At 43.1% G+C, this 20,896-nt stretch overlaps 1 protein-coding gene and 1 pseudogene across 5 annotated transcripts in view; one reads left to right on the top strand and one right to left on the bottom strand.

Moving 5' to 3' along the window:
* The first annotated feature begins 3,096 nt into the window (after positions 1 to 3,096).
* The window catches only part of Ube4a (ubiquitination factor E4A), a 42,307-nt gene continuing 24,507 nt past the window's right edge, over positions 3,097 to 20,896 (top strand). Inside the window, exons 1-9 of one of the 5 annotated variants that reach the window (XM_021171814.2) lie at positions 3,097 to 3,214; positions 5,249 to 5,344; positions 8,673 to 8,833; positions 15,917 to 16,090; positions 16,932 to 17,044; positions 18,088 to 18,240; positions 19,082 to 19,241; positions 19,938 to 20,140; positions 20,682 to 20,873. In XM_021171814.2, coding sequence (XP_021027473.1) covers positions 8,713 to 8,833; positions 15,917 to 16,090; positions 16,932 to 17,044; positions 18,088 to 18,240; positions 19,082 to 19,241; positions 19,938 to 20,140; positions 20,682 to 20,873 — 1,116 coding nt within the window. In that variant the 5' untranslated portion in view covers positions 3,097 to 3,214; positions 5,249 to 5,344; positions 8,673 to 8,712. Of the gene's footprint in view, positions 3,227 to 5,248; positions 5,345 to 8,672; positions 8,834 to 15,859; positions 16,112 to 16,931; positions 17,045 to 18,087; positions 18,241 to 19,081; positions 19,242 to 19,937; positions 20,141 to 20,681; positions 20,874 to 20,896 lie in introns of all 5 variants that reach the window. The other 4 variants (XM_021171813.2, XM_021171812.2, XM_021171810.3 and 1 more) reach the window with 4 other exon arrangements.
* LOC110301378 (phosphatidylinositol N-acetylglucosaminyltransferase subunit A pseudogene) lies at positions 12,243 to 14,043 on the bottom strand (annotated as a pseudogene).

Here is a 20,896-nt window from a genome sequence, read left to right as displayed (position 1 = left end):
ACATCCTGGTTAACAAGTTAAGACATGAATGTTCGACAAGTCCCATTCTAGTTGACAAGTTAGGACATGAATGTTAGACAAGTCCCCTCCCACAATTGAATATCCCAACCAATGGGATATTCAACAACAACGTGCCTAAGGAAATCCCATACCCCTAAGTCTTGATTGGCTGCCTGTGAATCTCAGACTTAAGAAGCCCTAGAGGATCTTGAGTCAATGCAACAGTCAGCTCTTGGTCTGATTTGTGTCCCCGATGCATCAGTCTTAGGATGTGGTGTTCAATAAATCATCTCTATTTGACTGAGATCAGTGTTTGAGTGGTTTGTTCAGCGATTCCCAGACCCCACAGATATTGTATGTCTTTAAAATTTGCATTGAGCTGGACAAATGACTCAGCAGTTAAGAGCACCCCCATGTTGGCTTACAATAGTGTATAAGTCCAGTTCCAGGGATCTAACTCCTCTTCTGGCCTCATAAAGCACCAGGCATACATGTGATACACATACATGCTGGCAAACACCAAAACCATAAAATAAAACGTCAAGAATAAAGCCTGTATGATATATAATTAGCCTATAATATTTGCCAATTTTGAAGTGATTTCACCTGTTCTCAGTAGTTTTTAGTAATTTGCCCCATCAAAATTCAGGTTGAAAACATCACCACCACTGTTTTAATAGCCCTTATGCTGACTCTCAACCCCAAGCAGCCACAAATCTCTGTCTCTTCAAGTTTTCTTTTTCTTTATTCTATATGAAACTATATAATTTGAAGCAGCTGTATCTTTTAGCAAGTTTCCAGGGCTCAGCTATGTTGTGAGATTATCTTTATAAATCTTTTTTTTTTTTTTTTTTTTTTTTGGTTTTTTCGAGACAGGGTTTCTCTGTATAGCCCTGGCTGTCCTGGAACTCACTTTGTAGACCAGGCTGGCCTCGAACTCAGAAATCCGCCTGCCTCTGCCTGCCTCCCGAGTGCTGGGATTAAAGGCGTGCGCCACCACGCCCGGCTTATCTTTATAAATCTTTAGCTTGTTTTCCACCTTTAAAGCAGGGTCCTGCTATCTATCTAGCCTTGAACTCCTAGTATATGTGTATTTTGTTTCTTCCAGCTGAAAAGCCATTTCACTGCTTGTCCATTCCCCAGTCAAAGGACACATGATGGTTTCACTTCTCGGCTATTATAAGCACTGCTGCAATGAGGATTCTTTTGAAATGTTCTATTTTGTTTTTATTTTGGTTTTTTCAAGACTCAGTTTCTCTGTGTAGCCCTAGCTGTCCTGGAACTCTCTCTGTATATGAGGCTGGCCCCAAACTCACAGAGATCCATCTGCCCTGTCTCCAAGTGCTGGAATTAAAGGCTTACACCACCACAGCCCAGCTTGCAAGGCTCTTTATGCAACTATAATTTCATTTCTCTGGAATGAAGACCATATAGCAAATTCACTTTTAGCTCTTAAAGAAACAGCTAAATTCTTTTCTAAACTAACAGCATCATTTTACATCCCTACTGACATGACAGCTTTTTGTTTTTATGAATCTTGAATTTTCAACAATATTTGTCACTAGTTCAATATAGTCACGTTAACATTTATTTTGTATTATTTTTATTTTGTGTATATGAGTGTTAGGGCTGTAGGTCTATCTTTGCACAATGGGCATGCAGAGCCAATGGAGGCCAGAAGAGGGCATTGTATCCCTGAGAGTAGAGTTAGTGATTCGAGCAGCTAGGTGCATGCTGGAATCTGAACCCTGCCTCCTTTGGAAAGTAAGGCGGTGCTCTTAACCGCTGAGTCATTCATCTCTTCAGCTCAGAGCAATGGCTTTTTACACAACATATAATATTAATCTTTGCCCCAACCTCACTTTCTTAATGGTGACTTTTGAAATGCAAAAGTCTTTTTGATAAATTCCATTTTATAGGTTTTGTTGCATTTGGGAGGTCATGTCTGAGACAAGATTGTCTCCTGTCTCATTATTTGTAGGTCATTGTTAGGGATTTGGTCTAGCTTTAACAATAAATGTCACTTTGAATATATGTAAAGTATTAGTAACAAATAAGAATAAAAGGTATCATTGGAAAATATCTGAACATGTAATTTTATTAAACTAAATCTCACTTCATAGCAGTTATATAGATATACACTAACAAGTACAGCAAAGAAGTGCCTGTTACTCCCATGCATGTATGCTACCAATCTCTTGCTGAGGTTTTGAGCTGTGCCAATATAATTTTTTTAAAGGGGGGTATCTCAGAATAGGGTAGCGTTTTGGTTGGTTGGATGGTTGGTTTGAAGTAACCCTAGGTTAGTCCAAACTCACTGAATAGCAGAGGATGACTTCGGATGCTCAATTCTCCTGTCTCTATGTCCCAAATGCTAGAATTACAGCATGCCCCACGGTGTCCCACTCACTACAGTTTTAATTTTCGTTTTCCTTACTAAAACTAAGAACCAAGGCTGGAGAAATGGCTCAGACGACCAGATTCAATTCCCAGCACCCACATGGCAGCTCACAACTGTCTGTAACTCCATATCCAGGGAATCTGACATCTTCACAGACATACATACAGGCAAAACACCAATCAATGCTCATATTTTTCAAAATTAAAAACTAAAAATTAACCAGACTTGTAGGCTGTATACTGTTAGCATTGTATAAATAAATCTAAGACCAACCCAAAATAGCGCGCTGCCTGGCACCTAATACCTGCTCAAAACGTCTTATACATTGTCCTTGTTGGTATTGTTACTGCTTCTAAGCCACAACGAGTGAAACGGCTCCAAAAAGCCATAGGACAGGAGGGAGAGTAAAAAGCAAAAGGTCACAGTCTGTGCAGAGCCCGACACCACAATATTGTATCTGCCCTCAAGAGATGGATTTCCAAGGTCTAGCTTCATATTCCACAAAACTTCAAAACACGCAGTCATCGCTAACCCTGCCCCGCCCCGCCCTGCTGCCTAGCCCAATCCCAAAGCCACTTCCGGCCCGCCCCCCAACCAACGCTAGCTGCCAGCAAGCGTGCGCATGCGCCTCCTCGGTGTTTTCGCTGTCATTAGTGAAGCCCGACAACGCCCTACTTCCGGCGCGGAGTAAAGACACAACAGGCTCGGCGCTCAGCAATGATGTCAGCTCCGGTTGCCTTGCTGAGTCGGAAGTGAGAACCTTTTGGTCGTTGTAGCTGTGAGGTGTCGTCGTCCCTGCCCTTTCAGGCTCCGGTAAGAGGCAAGGTATAAAAGGAGGAGAGTGTTGAGGCTGCGACCCGGGTTTTCTCCTAAGCAATTGCCAGTCAAGGCCCCTGCATGCCTGCTGTTCTCCACTGCTTGCCTGACCTGGGTCCGTCTTGAACTTCGACCCTGTCTAATCTGGAAACACGGTGCTCCGGCGTCCGGTGGCTCTGCTCATTCCCTTCTTCTTTGCCAAGTCCCTGCTAGGAAAGGCCCGAGTGTGGGCTGTGGCTGTCTTTTGACTTATTTTATCTAGGACCTGCGCAGGGTGGGTGGGTCTCCCTGCTGCCTATGAATCTCTTACTGAACCCCAAAGGATAAAATACGAAGAGTGAACGACAGTGCCAGATGCCAAGGAGACAAAATGAAGCTCGACTCATAGCAATCAAACCAGTAGGGCGCGTGTAGCAAGAGGTTGACTTTTAAAGCAAGTGACGGCTTCCCAGCTGTAGCTCTTTGGATTCTGCTCGAGTTTTTCTTGGGTCGAGAAAACATTTCTCAGATTGAGTGACCATAGAGTCAGACGTTTTGTCTTTAGTATTTGTTCCTTTTAGGATTCATTTTTGTCTCCTAGAGCAAGAATGGGTTAAGTCTCAATGTCATTGACTTTTTTGGTCCCAGAGAGAAGACTATGTGACATAAAATGAGACCCAAGATGAAATGCCAGGGTTTGTTAGAGACGGTTTTGTTTGTTTTGTTGTGTTCTTTTTTTGTTTTTGGACGTGTATGTGCCTCACTTGATGAGATCCTAGCTTTCACATAAACGTATTGCAAGGATTTTTGTTACGACACCTAATGTAACACTGAAGGTATTTCCAGGTAGACATGTTACTTTGGGAACATTTTTAAATTCCAAAATAGAGACCTTTTGGAGTACGGTTTAATACAGCGTAATTTGGGCTTGGGGTATGGAGTTCCTGGGGTTATAAACTAAGCCCTGGTGCATACTAAGTGTTCTAGAACAGAGCTACACCCAACCCCACCTTAGCCATAGAACTTGGCTTTAGCAATCTGTTTTTCAGTGTTACCGATAGTTCTGCTTTAAAACTGGATTGGACATGATCTTAAAATATCTGTATGCTCACAGGAGCCAGTAGTGGCCTTAAAGGGTTAGCAGCACTCTATATAAGTAGAAGCTTGAATCAGGAGAGAATGAGAGAATTTTATGGGTCCAATGGTAGACACTTCCTAGAGATGTAGACTTTTGCAGCAGGTATGTAAAGTGAAGTTACTTACTAAAAATGAATCAAATCCAAAAGCCTTGGGGGGCTGGTAGTTATACCATCCCAAAAGCTATCAAGAAAGTGGATGTGTTTCTGTGTGACAACTGAAAACAAGGAATTTGGGTTTATTATTATTATTATTATTACTGTTTCTTTTTAAAGATAACTTTTTTAGTTTTACTTATGTCTCCATGTGTGTAGATGCCCACAAAAGTAAAGGGTATTGGATCCCCAAGAGCTGTAGTTACAGAAAGTTGTAAGCTGCCTGACATGGGTGCTGGAGTCTAAACTGTGGTCCTCTAAAAGAACAGCAAGTGCTCTTAACCACTGAGCCATTTCTCTTCCTTTCTCTCTCTCTCCCTACCATCCTTCTCTTCCTCTCTCTCTTTCTCTTTCTTTCTTCCTCTCTCTCTCTCTCTTTCCTACTAAAGAATCTATTTATTTATGGATGTGTACCTGTAAGAGTGTGTGGATGCCCACAGAGAGCAGGAGTTGTCAGGTCCCTTGGAATTGGAGTTGCAGGCATTTGTGAGCTGCCCTGTTTCAGGTACTGGGATCCAGACTCTGGTCCTCTGGTAGAGTCATTTCTTCAACCTCTTACTTATTTATTTCTGAGTCAGGGTCTCACTGTGTAGCTCAGGCTTGCCTTGACATCAAGATCCTCCCTTTTCATTTCCCAAGGGCAAGGATTACAGGTATGCACTACTCTACTCAAGCTGGGAAACTTAAAATAGGTAGAGTAAGTATTAAGCCAAACCAGGTATCGAGGGTCCATTTCACCAGACCTTTCTTTTCTTTCTAGGTACTTTTATTTTCATGTGTAAGCTCAATGACTAAGTCTAACCTGGATCTCCACCGAGGTTCTCAACAGCTGATCTGTGGGCCCTCATTTTTTCCTGTAAGTTGTCACATGATTTAGCCTTGCTTCTAAAGAAGGAAGTTCTCTATACCTATTTTAAGTAGATACGAGAACGATGACTTCAGTGGGGTAGGCAAAACCTTGTTTTGTTTGTAACGTTCTTTCTAGTCTTCTCTCTGTTGTCATTATAAACCACTATGACCAAAAGCAACTCGAAGGAGGAAAAGAATTATTTGTGCACTTGCAAGTCACATCCCATCACTGAGGCGAGTCAGGGCAAGAATTCAAGCAAGACCTTGAAGTACAACCTATGGAGGAATGCTGCTTGCCGGCTGATGCTTTGCTTGCTTGCTTTCTTGCTTGCTTTTTTTTTTTTTTTTAAAGATTTATTTACTTATATATATAAGTACATTGTCACTGTCTTCAGACACCAGAAGAGGTTGTGAGCCACCTTGTGGTTGCTGGGAATTGAACTCAGGACCTCTGGAAGAGCAGTCAGTGCTCTTACCAGTGAGCCATCTCTCCAGCCCCATTAGCTAGCCAGTCAAGACAATTCCCCCAAAGAAATGTCTGATCTGGGCAATCTCAAACCAGGCTTTCCCCTAAGATGACTCTAGGCCATGTCAAGTTGACAGTTAAAGCTGACTAGGGCAGCATTTGAGGTGATAGCAGGCTTATTTTCATTCTCTGTTCTACACATGCATAGGTACTGAAGAGCCACAGTGTCTGGCCTGGGAGCTTGGCCTGCTGCTGCATCTCCAGATGTAATAAGTCTGTACCTTGAAGTAGATCTCGAGGAATGGTGTAGTTACATGCCGCTCAGGAGTAATCACTTGGAAGACTGAGACTGTCCGTGAACATTTGCTTAAGCGTTGTGGTTTGGAGGATAGTTTCAGACACAGAAGAAAGAATAATCAGATATGAACTTGTACTTGAGGGTCCCAGAGGCTAGCACAGTTGATCTGCCAGGAGTGCTCTGTGGAAATTTTAAAATTCCATTATAAGCAGGGAAAAGATGTAATAGAAAGTTAGCTTGTGTATATAATGGAAGAGAATAGAATTTAAAAGGAAGTGATGAGTTGGGCGTGGTGGCGCATGCCTTTAATCCCAGCACTTGGGAGGCAGAGGCAGGCGGATTTCTGAGTTCGAGGACAAAGAGAAACCCTGTATCGAAAAACCAAAAAAAAAAAAAAAAAGAAAGTGATGCCATTTGTGGTGCTAAGCCCTCTCTCTTGATAGTTTTGAGAATATGTCCTGTTCTTCCTGCTTTCAGCTTTCTTTTTATATATATGCTGTAGATCATTGTCTCCTATCTAATGAGCTGGATCATTCAGTTGTATTTTTTTAAATATAAAATAACTCAAGCCAGGCATTGCGTTACATGCCTGTAATCTTAGCACTTGGAGACTGAGGCAGAAGAATCACTGTACATTCAAGGATAGCCTGAGCTACACAGTGAGGCTCGACTTTTAAAAAAACAAAAAAGGTCTGGAGATGACTTAGTGGGTGGGTAAGAGTTATTGGTGCACAAACAGAACCCGAGTTAAATCCTCAACACCCACATAAAAGAGCTAGATGTGTCCACAAGTATACCTGTAACCCTAGCACTATGGGGAGTAAAGACAGGAGGATTGGTAGTGCTGGCTGGCTGTCTTCTTGGCTCTAGGCTCAGTAAGCCCCCATCTCAAGGGAATAAGGAAAGTAACAGTATGAGATCCCTAGCATCCTCCGTCGGCCTCCATACTTCATGCATGTACGCCATATACCTGTATCACACACGCATACACCCTTCACACTGGCTCACGTAGTTTCAGACTTTGTCTGTACACATGGGTGCCACACGCTTATATCACTGTACACACATGTACATGTTTACAGACTTCACAGTGGCTCCTGTAGTTATGCAGTTAGCCTGCATACATGTGTGCTACACACTTATGCATGCACATCACACTGGCTCATGTGGTTATGGAATTTGCCTATATACACATGTGCTACAAACTTTTATTGTTGACTTTTATAACTGAAAAGTCTAAAATATTCCGTTTTCCTGTCTGGTTGCTTAATTTGGGGGTAGGGATTTTGTAGATGGTGTAACGGTGGCAACTCTGGGCTTGTGCTTTGCTAACCTAGCAACTAAGAGAAAAAGAGTTCTCCATAGAGTCAGCCCAAAGACATTGTTCCTGGTTCCCATAAGCCTGAGAGAGGGGTTGCCCACTCTCGGATCCATCCCTCTGTCCTCTCCGGCCCTCCTGGAGCTCATAGGTGAGATCAGCATCTGGACATATGTCTTGACTGGACTTGGTACTCAGAGAAAAACTAAGTGTGTCATATTAAGGGAGAAGGTGGTGATATTCCGAAGCCAAAGTGACAAGCATGCACTATACTTCTGCCGTCTTCTAGATCTCAGGATACTGTGGGGTGTCGAGAACAGCAGTAGCTTGCCGACAGTGAGACAGCTCAGGATGGTATCACATGCATTGGGGCGAATTAAACTACCCTCTGGTTGCATAGGCAAAAGCCCTCTCAAGAACTGTTAATTCCAACATAAAATATGATAATTTTTGTTAAATGCGATTAAATATACATAGCAAAAAAAGAAAGAAAAAGTCGCTGAGTCATCTCTCCAGTCCCAGATCTGTAGTTTTAAACCTATAAGTAGAGTTAGGTAACTTAATATGGATGAAAGACGCACATACCTAACAGCTAATCGGATTCTGGCCTTGATTCATTATTCCAAATCTGAGTATCAGGCCAGGCATGGTAGTACATGTTTGTAATCCTAGCATTAGGTGGAGGCAGAAGGATTAGGAGTTCAAGGTCCTCCCCACCTACAGAATGAATTTGTGGCCCACCTAATAATATGAAAACCTGCCTTTTAGAAAAGAGAAGAAAAAGGAGAGAGAAGGGGGAGGAAGTGGAAGGGAGGGAGAAGAAATCGTCATCATCATCGGGGTTTCTGTGCGGCTGAGGAAGCCCAGCTTCCACCTGAGCTGTAGCCGGCTGAGCAGGTGTCACTTTGTTTTCCCATGTGAGTGGAAATTAGTCTGCCAGCTTAAAAACGTATGGTAAATCCATAACTTTTGTCATGTCACAGTGCTACAGTAGTGCACTAGTCAAGGTATAGGCAATGGAAACATGACAGCCAGTCGGTGCAGTCAGTGTCTGTTAAGCCTTGTGAGTTTTAGCTGTGTCCAGTTGGTAAGCTGGTAACCATCTTGCCAAATATGTCTTGAGTTTGGGAACATGAATTGACATGTGTTACTCCAAAGCATGGTATTCGAGGATGGGAAAAGGAAAGATGGTGGGGATATTACAGTGATGGTGTTATCTGCCCCTCTGAGTCTAATGCCTGTCTTTTGCATAGCCGCTCCCCTAGGGCTGGATGGAGGATACCTTAAAGTGAAATGACAGACCAGGAGAATAACAACAACATCTCAAGTAACCCCTTTGCTGCTCTTTTTGGCTCCCTGGCTGATGCCAAGCAGTTTGCAGCAATCCAGAAAGAGCAGCTGAAGCAGCAGTCCGGTAAGTAGAGGAGCCAGTAGCAGCAGATGTCACTCCTAGAACCGGGTCTGCCCGGATCTTCCCAGAGGAAGGGTTCTTTAGGAAATGAACCACAATTAGAACTTAAGTTTGGTGCTGAAGTTGTTTTGCTTTTATTGTCTGTCTCTGTTGGTGAAAGCAAAAGTTGGCTTGATGTTAGTTGTGGCTCATTTTGTTTAGGGTCTTCCCCTCTGCTGTCCTCTCACATAAAGAGAGACTGGCTATCAGGTGAGTCCACAGGGCTCGTAGCCAGTTGTGATCCCAAAGCTGTCAAGTTGTTTAGTCAAAGGGGAAAAAGGGTCTGTTAGTAGCTTTTTAACATGGAAGACCAAGGTGATGTGGTAAACAGGCTGCATGCAGCTATAGAAACTAGAGATTTTTCTGACCAAAAAAAGAGTTATTAATTCCAGCACTTTAAAAGACCTCTCAGCCAGGTGTGGTGGTGCACACCTTTAGTCCCAACACTCAGGAGGCAGAGGCAGGCAGATTTCTGAGTTCGAGGCCAGCCTGGTCTACAAAGTGATTTCCAGGACAGCCAGGGCTATACAGAGAAACCCTGTCTCGAAAAACCAAAAAAGAGGGGCAAGTGTCCTTATTTGGACAGACACACACAAACACAAATAAAGTCAGTAAACAATTTAGGCCTGGCGTGGTGGCACACTCCTTTAATCCCAGCACTCGGGAGGTAGAGCCAGGCAGGTTTCTGAGTTCGAGGCCAGCTTGGTCTGCAAAGTGAGTTCCAGGACAGCCAGGGCTACACAAAGAAACCCTGCCTCGAAAAACCAAAAAAAAAAAAAAAAAAAGTGTATCTTTGGTTCTGCTGAGTGGCCCCCTTTGTAGCTCACTGCTGTTAGGACAGATTGCTGAGAATTGAATCCTTTGCCTTAACATGAAAAAAAGAAAGACAAAAAAAAAAAAAAAAGCCGGGCGTGGTGGCGCACACCTTTAATCCCAGCACTCGGGAGGCAGAGGCAGGCGGATTTCTGAGTTCGAGGCCAGCCTGGTCTACAAAGTGAGTGCCAGGACAGCCAGGGCTACACAGAGAAACCCTGTCTCGAAAAACCAAAAAAAAAAAAAAAAAAAGAAAAAAAGAAAGACAAAACTCAGAATAATCTCTCACTAGCCAGAAAAATGGCTTTCCTCGTGTGGAACTGAATTTAACATCGAGTACAGCTTCTTTCTGTGGATGTATTAGAATACATTTCTAGCACACATTGTCCCTGGGGATAGTCATAATCTTTTTTTTTTTAAGATTTATTTTATTGTAAATGAGTACGTACTCTATCTACATGTACACCTGCATACCAGAAGAAGGCATTGGATCCCATTACAGATAGTTGTGAGCTACCATATGGTTGCTGGGAATTGAACTCAGGACCTCTGGAAGAACAGCTAGTGTTCCTGACCACTGAGCCATCTCTCCAGCCTGAGTTATAATCTTTCAAGCCAGAAATGACCACCTCCTCCCAAAAAGTAGTGGTTTTTATTTTAATAAAAGGAAAAATAATTTGTCTTTGCTTCATTTATTTACAAAGTATATAGTTCAGGGGCATTGCTCGGCTTTGGTCTTGCTTTATGATTGGGATTGGATAAACAGAAGAAAAGCAAGACAGAGAAGAAAGGTTATAGATAAAGCAAAAGACAGTAAGTGCAGGGCTTTTTAACTGGCTGTAAGCAGGCTCGAAAGACTGGAGCTGAGAGCATTACTATCAGCAGGCAGTGGGAATGAGGCAGGCACACGCCCATCTGTTACTGTTTCCTACCTCGTCACCTTAGTTTGTCTACACTGAGTTCCTCATGCCACCAGGTCCAACCTGTTTGTCAACAGCAATTAGTATTCTGCCAGAACCTTTGGCCTCCTATTCTGAGCTCAACTCACACATAGAAGCATCTCTTACTTCTGAGAGTCTGGTCCAGATTTTCAGAAAAACATTTTGCCAAGAAAGAAAAGCAGTTGTAGACCCATGTAGTTCCTAGGGGCTAGCATTACACTTACCAGAGCATTCTTGCAAGTGCCCTCCTGAGAGGCAGTCTTTGAGGTGTTCTATAGAACACTAAAGGAATTCAGTTGATAAGGAAATGGGGGCTGGAAGACAAATGTAATAACCAACTTAAATATCAAATGATGAAAGTTTCAGTCTTACTAGTCTATAGAAAAGTGCCCGTTAAGGCTACAGTTAGGGGCTGGTGAGATCGTTCAGCGGCTAAAGGCACCTGCTCCCAAGCCTGAGGTCCTGAGTTCAGTCCCTGGGACCCCCGTGGTGGAAAGAAAGAAAAGACTCCAACAAGTTGTCCTCTGACCTTGTGTGTGCTCAGTAGCAAGCATGCAACCCCACATACACTCTCTAAATAAAAGTAATTTTTAAAAAATTAGATTTTTGTTTGTTTGTTTAAAATGTCATTCTCATCTTTATTTTTGGTCATAAACATGTTTTAACAGCCCCAGTCTATGTGTATAACTATAACATCAAAAGCAATACAATCTTTCTAAAAATTACTCAATGGTCACTTCACCTTCAAATAATTATAAGTAGCAGGGTAGAACAGTGTGTTTCCATGTGCACTAGAGGTAACAATCAAGATCAGGACACAGAAAACGTTGCTCTAACCTACATGCCATACATCACAACAGTAATCCGTAATTGTTTAAGTGGAGGTTTGTCTACACCTGCATCAACAGTAGTACCAGCCCCTAGAACTTAAAAAGCAAAATCTCTTCATATGCACATGATGATGGAATGTCCACCTAGGAAAATGCACGTAGCAGGATTCGAGTGGTACTTGGAGCATGTGACCAGGGCATTTTTCTCAGATTAAGTAGTTTGAACATTTGGGGCACTTTACAGTAACTAGCATTAGTGGCAGGCATCACCCAGTGCAACATTTCAAACAGAGAAGATGCTCAAAACATGCTGGCAGTTTACTCAGATTGGATGGTATGGTTACTGAGTGGACCCATGTGTGAAAGTATGATTTCAGGATCCAGTTCAGGTACATGAACCAAGAACTTGACTTAAAGTAGTTCATGTAACTATACCTCCTTAAAGAAAGCTTGTAAGTGCCTGGTGGATGTCAGATTGCTGGTATAATGTTAAGAGTGACCAACAGCAACCCAAGGCTTCCAAAATGTAATGTTAAAACGCCTCCCCTGGAAGGGTTTCAGTAATCTGAAACATTCACACCCCAGTGGTCAAACTCCTCCCTAAAGTCTAAAGCAGTATGAGGCGCTTCCACACTCAGGAATTGTGTGACTGTTTAGCTTTCCTCAGATGAAGCCGTGATTGCTACAGAGGTGCCATAACTTAACAAGTTAGCCTGGAAGCCCCAAAAGAGAAGAACAGGATAATTGTCAACTATATAAATAGAACTGTCTAACGTTTACAGTCCTGGCTCACTTCAGCCTGCTTTCGAATACCTTATCAACCTCATCTTTTGTATCAAGAGGACATCCTTGTGTCCAGACTCCCTTTTGGCCCAGTGGCACCTATTGCCACATCAGTGACAGAATCAGGAGTCACCCATCTCAGCATCATGAGGAAGAGATAGATGGGCACAGCCTATAAAGCAAAACTGGCCTGTAACTGGACCACAGTGAGAGGTGAGCTGGTTCAGCCTCCTGTGCATCGGCAGCATCCACCATCCTCTCAAACACCTCAGTTCCCTCGGCCACGTCCGGCCAGATGGAAAGCACCTTTACTGCATTGTGGATGTTTTCAGGAGCTGGCAATGTCCCCGACTTCACTTGGAAAATAGCTTTTTCTAGCCCTTCACACCAAGACTTTACTGAAGATTCACATAAAATAGAAAGGTTCTCGGATGCTAACAACTTGTAGACCACAACTGGTGGCTTCCAGGATCACCATGCAGAAGGCTTCAGACAGGAAGGTGTTAAGAAAAGTATGTCCTTGAATTAAGACATTTCTGATATCCTTGTGTTCTAAAGCTCCCAAAAGCTACACCCTGCATCTTTCCCATACTTCTAAACATTACTCTTCGATCCTTCTCCAATTAAACAAGTTAACTGGAGACATTTCTGGCAGAATTCAGGAATCATGCCACTGAGCAGTCCGATCCCTTTTCTATAAATGAATCTGCTGATGACAGCACTAGTTATTGCACTGCTGCACCTCCTAAGAGGTCCTGGGGTGAAGTCAGTAGGATCTGTAGCGTCAGGAGTGACGGACACTCTAGTGCTGCTTATAGTTCAGTGTTTTCCTTACTAGTGTAAGACACACAAATGCTGTGCTTTATGTCACCAGGAGACACAGAAGCCTCGTTTGTAAGCATAGAGCTGATGTCAGCAAACTCGAAGAGGGAGTAGTCTGTGAAGGTTGTTTGGAGTCTTGGCATGGAAGAGAGAGAGCATTATGGGCTATGGCAGAAAATGAACTGTGAGAATAGACAATTGTAATTCTCTCCCAAACACTTGGAGTTCATTCTACAGTCAGCTTTCTCCTTAGTGAAGGGTAGTAATGCTCAAATGCTTCCCTTTACTTTTTTTTTTTTTTTTTTTTTTTTTTTAACCTTCCTGTGGTTAGGTAGGCCTCTCCTCCATTGGTGCCCTCCTTTCAGTGTAGACTCCTCTATATCCTATACTGCCTCTGGAATTCTTTTTTTTTCTTTCTTTTTTTTTTTTTTTTTTTTTTTTTTTTTGGTTTTTCGAGACAGGGTTTCTCTGTGTAGCCCTGGCTGTCCTGGAACTCACTCTGTAGACCAGGCTGGCCTCGAACTCAGAAATCCGCCTGCCTCTGCCTCCCGAGTGCTGGGATTAAAGGCATGTGCCACCACCGCCCAGCTCTGCCTCTGTAATTAGATCAAATTTTATTAATAAGAGGGGCATTTTCTCATACAGCTAAGTGTAGATAAAAGCAGTCTCTCTGAGAATAACTTATGTTAACTTTCAAAATACTTAAGCTCTTTTAAAATGTTTAAATTACATTCAGTGTGTATGTGTGTGTGTGTGTAAGTCAGAGCATAACTTGCCGTGTTCAGTTCTCTCCTTCTACCATGTGGGTTCCAAGGACTGAACTCCAGGCACCAAGCTTGGCAGCGAACACCTTTATCCTCTAAGTGATCTCATCCACCCAGAAGATCTCAGGCTCTTTGAGCCAGTAGTTCTACTTTATGAATTTGTCTTACAGAAATACTCAGCTAATTGAACAAAAACAATTAGATTACACTCAGTACTGCATTACTTAAGATCATGAAACCCTGGAACAGTTCTCATGTTCATCTGATGAATGAACAGGGAGTATAAGTGGCTACATAAGTCATAATAAAGGCAAGAAATGCATGACAATGTAACTATTAAAAGGAATAAGGTGGGTGGGCCTGCTAGTACAGGCCTGGACTCTCAGCTCCTCAGAAGACGCAAGCAGGAGGATAAGAAGTTCAGGCCTTCTTTACCCACATAGTTAGTTTCAGGCTAGCCTGGGCAATATGAGACACTTTCTGAAAAACAAAAACTAGGGCCGGAAATACAGTTCAGTTGGTGATGTTCTTGCCTAGCAAGCACAAACCCACATAAAAACAGGTGTGGAGTGCATCCCTTTGATTCTAGTAACTTGGTAGTAGAGACGAGGGTTAGAAAGATAAGATCAACCTTATGGGGAGTTTGAAAAAAACAGGAGCCCATGTTTCTTTTTGTTGTTGTTTTTGGTTTTTGGAGACAGGGTTTCTCTGTATAGCCCTGGCTATCCTGAAACTCACTCTGTAGACCAGGCTGGCCTCGAACTCAGAAATCCACCTGCCTCTGCCTCCTGAGTGCTGGGATTAAAGGCGTGCGCCACCACGCCCGGCTTAGGAGCCCCTGTTTCAAAGAACACAAAACACACAAAGATCTAATAAACAGAATGAAGAAGGTTTCTGAATTACAGGAAAAATTGTTGGTGTTGATAAGTTAAAACTAAATCTAGTTGAGAGGCTTAAGAGATGATCCTGTGGCTAAGAGCACTGGTTGCTCTTCCAGAAGTCCTGAGTTCAATTCCCAGCACCCACATGGTGTCTCACAATGATCTATAACTGTAGTCTTGTGGGACTGATGCCCTCTTCAGTGTCCATACATGTAGACACAACACCCATGTACATAAAAATAAATCAGTACATCTTTAAAGCTAGTTGAGGGATGGTAAGATATGTCAGTGGTGAAGACATGGCTTCCAGTCCTGATGACCTGAGTGCAGTCCTCTGCTCTCACGTGGTGGAAGGAGAGAAAGGACTCCCCCAAACTGTTCTGTGATCTCCAAATGCATGTCATAGCACATAAACATCCATGCACATACAAAATATAGGGGAAATGTCTTAAAGTATGGTACTGATCTGTCATTAAAAAGATGGACAATGGCTCAGCGTGTAGATCCCCATACACAGAATGCATATGCACACATCATTTAAAAAATGCATCTTACTCCTGAGGAGGTGGCTCAGCAGGTAAAGGTGCCTGAGTAAAAGCCCCAGGACCCATATGGAAGGAAAAATCTGGCTGCTACAGGCTTGTGTGTCATCTGACCTCCACAAGTATACAAACACGTACTGCCCGCGCACAAAATAAGTGTCAGAGAGGGAGGGGCAGCTGAGAAGCACAACAGGGTTTTTGATAAAAAGCAATGGTAATGAATATGAGCACAGGAGTGTGGAACACTGCAGAATTAAGCAGTTATCTGTAGGGAACTGGTTCAGGGAGCACTTCTACAGGATATATTCCTGAGTGCCAAGTTACCAAAACAAACGTATTCTTTAGGGAGAGGCCATACATTTAAAATAGTTAGAGTCATTTGATCTACTTGGTAACTCTTTTTTTCTCTAAGGTTTGGGGTTAGGTAATTTGCTAATTTTGGCAGGGAGGGGTACAATTACGGGTCAAAGTGATAAAGTTTACTGTACAGAAGGCAAGATTTACAGCCGGGATTTCCAAATCCTAGAATACACTTGCCTTGGCTTGAGTTGCTCACTAATGAGATGAATAATTTGTTTCACATCTACAATTGTCCTTCTTGTGATTCATTCTAGGTAGTGTATTTGGTTCTGAGGAAGGAGCATTGTGTAACAGCTTACATGTTCCAGCAGATGAGCTCCCAGCAAGCCCAGATGACTCGGATAATAGTGTGTCAGAGAGCCTGGATGAGTTCGACTACTCCGTGTCTGAGATTAGCCGCTCCTTCCGGACACACCAAGAAATGTGTGAGCAACTCAACATCAATCACATGATCCAGAGGATCTTCCTCATCACCCTGGACAACAGTGAGTTGCAGGCTTGCACCAGTCAGTATCTAGTCTTCCCTCTTGGCTTGGGCTAGGGACTATATTCGGTTCTTAAAAACTGCTATGTCAGGCTGAAGAGATGGCTCAATGCTTAAGAGCACTGACTGCTCTTCCAGAGGTCATAAGATCAATTCCCAGCAACCACATGATAGCTCACAACCATCTGCAATAGGATCTGATGCCCTCTTTGGGTGTGTCTGAAGATATCCACAGTGTATTCATATACATAAAATAATTCTTTACAAAAAAAAAAAAAGAAAAGAAAACAGAAAACTGCTATGTCTAATGGTTAAACCGACTCCTGTATCCCCAAAACACAGGGTTTACCTTAGTAAGGCTTTAATTACTTAAAAACAGTATTTCAGTAGATGGAACTTCTGCTGCCATGTTGATGTCTGTTCTTCCTTAAAAGAGGAGGAGAAAGAGTAGCTAAACCCATTTTCCTCTTGGATGGATGCTGAAAGGTCAGAAGGGTTTTACCTCTGTGCCCTATCTGTAATTCAACCCTAAACTTAATGCTGGTGTCTGGAATTTTTTCCTAAATGTCCTACTGAGAATCCGCACAGTCTATGCTTTGTAACTACTTTGTGTATCAAGATCACTGTGGTTATTTCTGAATTCAAGAGACTTACTATCAAGATCAGTTGTTGGAAGCTGAGCACAGCAGTATATGCCTTTAGTCTCCAGGACTGGGGAGGCAGAGGCAGAAGGGACCACTTGAGCCTAAGTGTTGACTACCAAGCTAGGCGACATAGAAACAAAACCAGTGTCATGAGAGCAGGAGCGTTGTCCATAACCTGTCAGATGGAAACTTTCACAGGTGATCCAAGCTTGAAAAGCGGGAATGGCATCCCCAGCCGTTGTGTGTACTTGGAAGAAATGGCAGTAGAGCTGGAAGATCAAGACTGGCTTGATATGAGCAATGTTGAGCAGGTACCTCCTGATAATGTGCCCTCAGCAGAACAGCCACGCTGAATCCTGTTCATTCTCCGGAGAGACTTTGCCTCTGCCTCTCCATTGTCTGTGGCATTGCCTTTTGAACTCTTCCTATCCACCCTGGCCACACATCCAAATTCACCCATTGTTTAAGAACCAGTTCAGATGTCATCGGAGTTGCCAGAAAAGAGCTGTCATTCCCTCCTCTGAGTTCCTATTCATGTACATTTTATTATGTGAACTGTCACTGTCTCTTGTGGCTTTTTAATGAACCTGTCTTATCACTCCTGTTAGAGTCTTAAGTTCCTAAGACAAGGCCCACCTCTTTTTTACATACTTTCAAAAACCCAAAACTGGTCTGGGAGATGGTGCACAAGTTAGGATGCCCATCACCCACTGAAGCTAATGGTACCACGTGGGACAACAATCTCAGTGCTAGCAGGGAGCGGGAGGAGGGAGCAGAGTGTCTCTGCGGACTTGCTGATCATCCAGCCTGGATGGGAAATAGTGAGCTCCAGGGTTAATCAGAGTTCAGGGGCATGAGGCAGAGAGTGACAGAGCAGGACGCTCCATGTCCTCTGGCCTCATTCAAGTCCTCAGAAGATCAACTACAGAAGACAACATCTGTCAAGTACAAGTGTTTCTAGGGTATCAGAGCCCACAATAATCAGACTGGGTGTTTAATTAAAAATAATGAAGGTTTTAAAATATCGAGAGGAGAGACAGATCACTTGGCATTTCACTTTCACACTTCAAGTGTCTTTGCGTCCAGCAGGCACATGGCAGCGTAGATTTTACATGTAGGTTTCTCACCCATTCAGCACGGAACTGTTTGGTGCCTGCTCTGCTGTGACTATCCCAGACACTGGAGTCTTAATTACAGTAACGATGGATATAATTAGTTTCTAACATTCCTGAATAAGATTCACCCCACCCCATTCCAAACTACATCTGATTCTTGCCAAAGCATGTGTCGGACTTCTTATATGTGAGTGCTCTAGGATTTACCTTGTGAGCATTTTGTTTATTTTTGTTAATAGGCCATCTTTGCTCGGTTATTGCTTCAAGATCCAGGAAACCACTTGATCAGCATGACTTCCTCCACAACTTTAAATCTCTCTGCTGATCGTGATGCAGGAGAGAGGCACATCTTCTGTTACCTTTACTCCTGCTTCCAGAGAGCCAAGGAAGAGGTAAATGAATAAGCCCCATGGGATTTTAAATTATCTTAAGTGATGTTAGCATGTGTGTGTGAGAGAGAGAGAGTTGGCTCTCATGCCATAATGTGTATTTTATGGTATACCTGGCACTATTAGGTTGCCAAAACTCTTTGTCTCCTTTTTGTGGCTTGGAGTCCATCTCTCTTTGCAGCTAACTAATGTCTCCTGTTCTCTATACAAACTTCTCTAGAAATCACACCTTTAAAAAAGGGAAAAAAAACCAACAACAACAAAAAAGAAAACCAAACATCAGGTCAGCTGTGTGGTAGCACATGTCTGTGAACCATGAGGATTGCTACTCATGAGGCACAGACAAAGGATTGCTACAAGTTCAGAGCTAGCTGGTCTACATATTTACACAGTGAGTTCCAGGCCAGCCTACACTTTGTAGTGAGACCAAAATAAAACAACAGGAACCAAACAAATTCCAAATCTTCTAACATTTCCCATGAGGTGGAGATACTTAATTGGGCTTCAGGATTAGAATTTTAGCATGTGAGCCTGAAAGCCAAACTAAAAATCTGTCAGGAATTTTCAGTTCTCAAGAAACCAATACTGCCAAGTGGGGGCGGCGGCACACACATTTAATCCCAGCACTCAGGAGGCAGAGGCAGGCAGATCTCTGAGTTTGAGGCCAGCCTGGTCTATAGAATGAGTTCCAGGACAGCCAGGGCTACACAGACAGACCCTGTCTGGAAAAACCAAAAGAAAAGCAACCGATACGGTTTGGGATATGATGTCTTTCTATCCTGTGTACTGTACCTACCCTTGCTCCATGTTATAAAAGTCACATGCTTTTCTCTCTTGGTTGCAGATTACCAAAGTTCCAGAAAACCTGCTCCCCTTTGCAGTGCAGTGCAGAAACCTCACTGTGTCCAACACTCGAACAGTTCTCCTCACCCCAGAGATCTATGTTGACCAAAACATCCATGAGCAACTGGTAGATTTGATGTTGGAAGCTATTCAGGGAGCCCGTGAGTATAGAAGCAAGGTCTTTGACTGTCTGAATTTAGAATACCAATTTAAAACTCCTCTAATGGCATTAGAGGGTCTCAGAGGCATTATGATTCTGACAGAAGTTAAGGAGGGAAGCTTACACCTTGATCTTTAAGCCTCAATACTGCAGAATTCTCAAAGATAACATAGAGGGCTGGAGAGACAACCCAGCAGTTAAGAGCACTTTTAGCTGCCCTTCCAGAGGACCCCAGTTCAGTTCTCATCACCTACATGAAGGCTCACAGCTGCGTGTAACTTCAGTTCCAGGGGATCCACTGCACTCTTCTGGCCCCAAAGGCACTGCCTGCACTTGGTACACGCATGCAGGCAAAGCACCTATCCACATAAAATAAAAGTAAATAAATCTTGGGAGGTAGAGGCAGGCAGATTTCTGAGTTCAAGGCCAGCCAGGGCTACACAGAGAAACCCTGTCTCGAAAAACAAAAACAAAACAAAACAAAACAAAAAAAGTAAATAAATCTCAAAGAACCATTGTTGGGAAGTGGGTATCTAGTTCACTGGTCAGCAGTAGTGGAACATTGCCTAGCATTGAGCTGAACAAGTCTTCAGTTCAGTTGCTACATCACAGCAGAGGCAGACAGACAGAAAGCATGGAAGTGTAAACGCATAAAAACTGTCATGGCCTCCTTCTTTTCTCGTCTGTCTACTATTAGATTTTGAAGATGTAACTGAATTTTTAGAAGAGGTCATTGAAGCCTTGCTGTTGGATGAGGAGGTTCGAACATTTCCTGAAGTCATGATTCCAGTGTTTGATATTTTACTCAGCCGAATAAAAGATCTGGAACTCTGCCAGATCCTCCTGTATGCATATCTGGACATTCTTGTCTATTTCACTAGGCAGAAGGATATGGCCAAGGTAGGTCTCAAAGCATTGGATTCTCCTGGTGCTGACATCTTAATAAGTTGATGCTTCCTATCCTGAGGGCACTAGAACATTGCCTATTGAAAGCCAAGTGTGGTATCACATGCCTAAAATCCTAGCATTTGGGAAGTGGCAGATCAGTGTTATCCTCAGCTACACAGTGAAGTTGATGCCAATAGGCCAGGGCTGGTGAGCTGGTCCAGTGGGTAAAGGCCATAAAGTCTGAAGAGCTAAATTTGATCCCCAGAACCCATGTGGTGGAAGGAGAGGACCAACCCTACATACATACAAGTTGTCTTCTGACCTCCACACTACACTCATGGTGTACGTGTGTACACACACACACACACACACACTAAAGGAGTAGATAAATAAATGTTTAAAAGTTTTCTGTAATTTGAGGCCAGCCTGGATTCTACAAAACCTGGCCTTTAAAGGGGGTGGGGATTGTATAAGACTAAATTCTTTGAGACCCCTGCATCTTATCGCCTTTCTGTCATCATACAGTTGAGTAAATAGGATTTTTCTCTTGCAGGTGTTTTTAGAATACATTCAGCCCAAAGATCCCAGCAATGGGCAGATGTATCAGAAGACCTTGCTGGGAGTCATCCTGAATATCTCGTGCTTGTTAAAGACTCCGGGTGTGGTAGAGAACCATGGCTTCTTCCTGAATCCATCCCGTTCCAGTCCTCAGGAGATCAAAGTACAGGAGGCCAACATCCATCAGGTGGAACCGCCTCCCAGGGTGTC

The sequence above is a fragment of the Mus caroli genome, unplaced genomic scaffold, assembly GCF_978045245.1.
Source record: "Mus caroli unplaced genomic scaffold, Mus_caroli_1 scaffold_11, whole genome shotgun sequence".
Taxonomy (NCBI): domain Eukaryota; kingdom Metazoa; phylum Chordata; class Mammalia; order Rodentia; family Muridae; genus Mus; species Mus caroli.
This window is presented reverse-complemented; position numbering and strand designations above follow the sequence as displayed.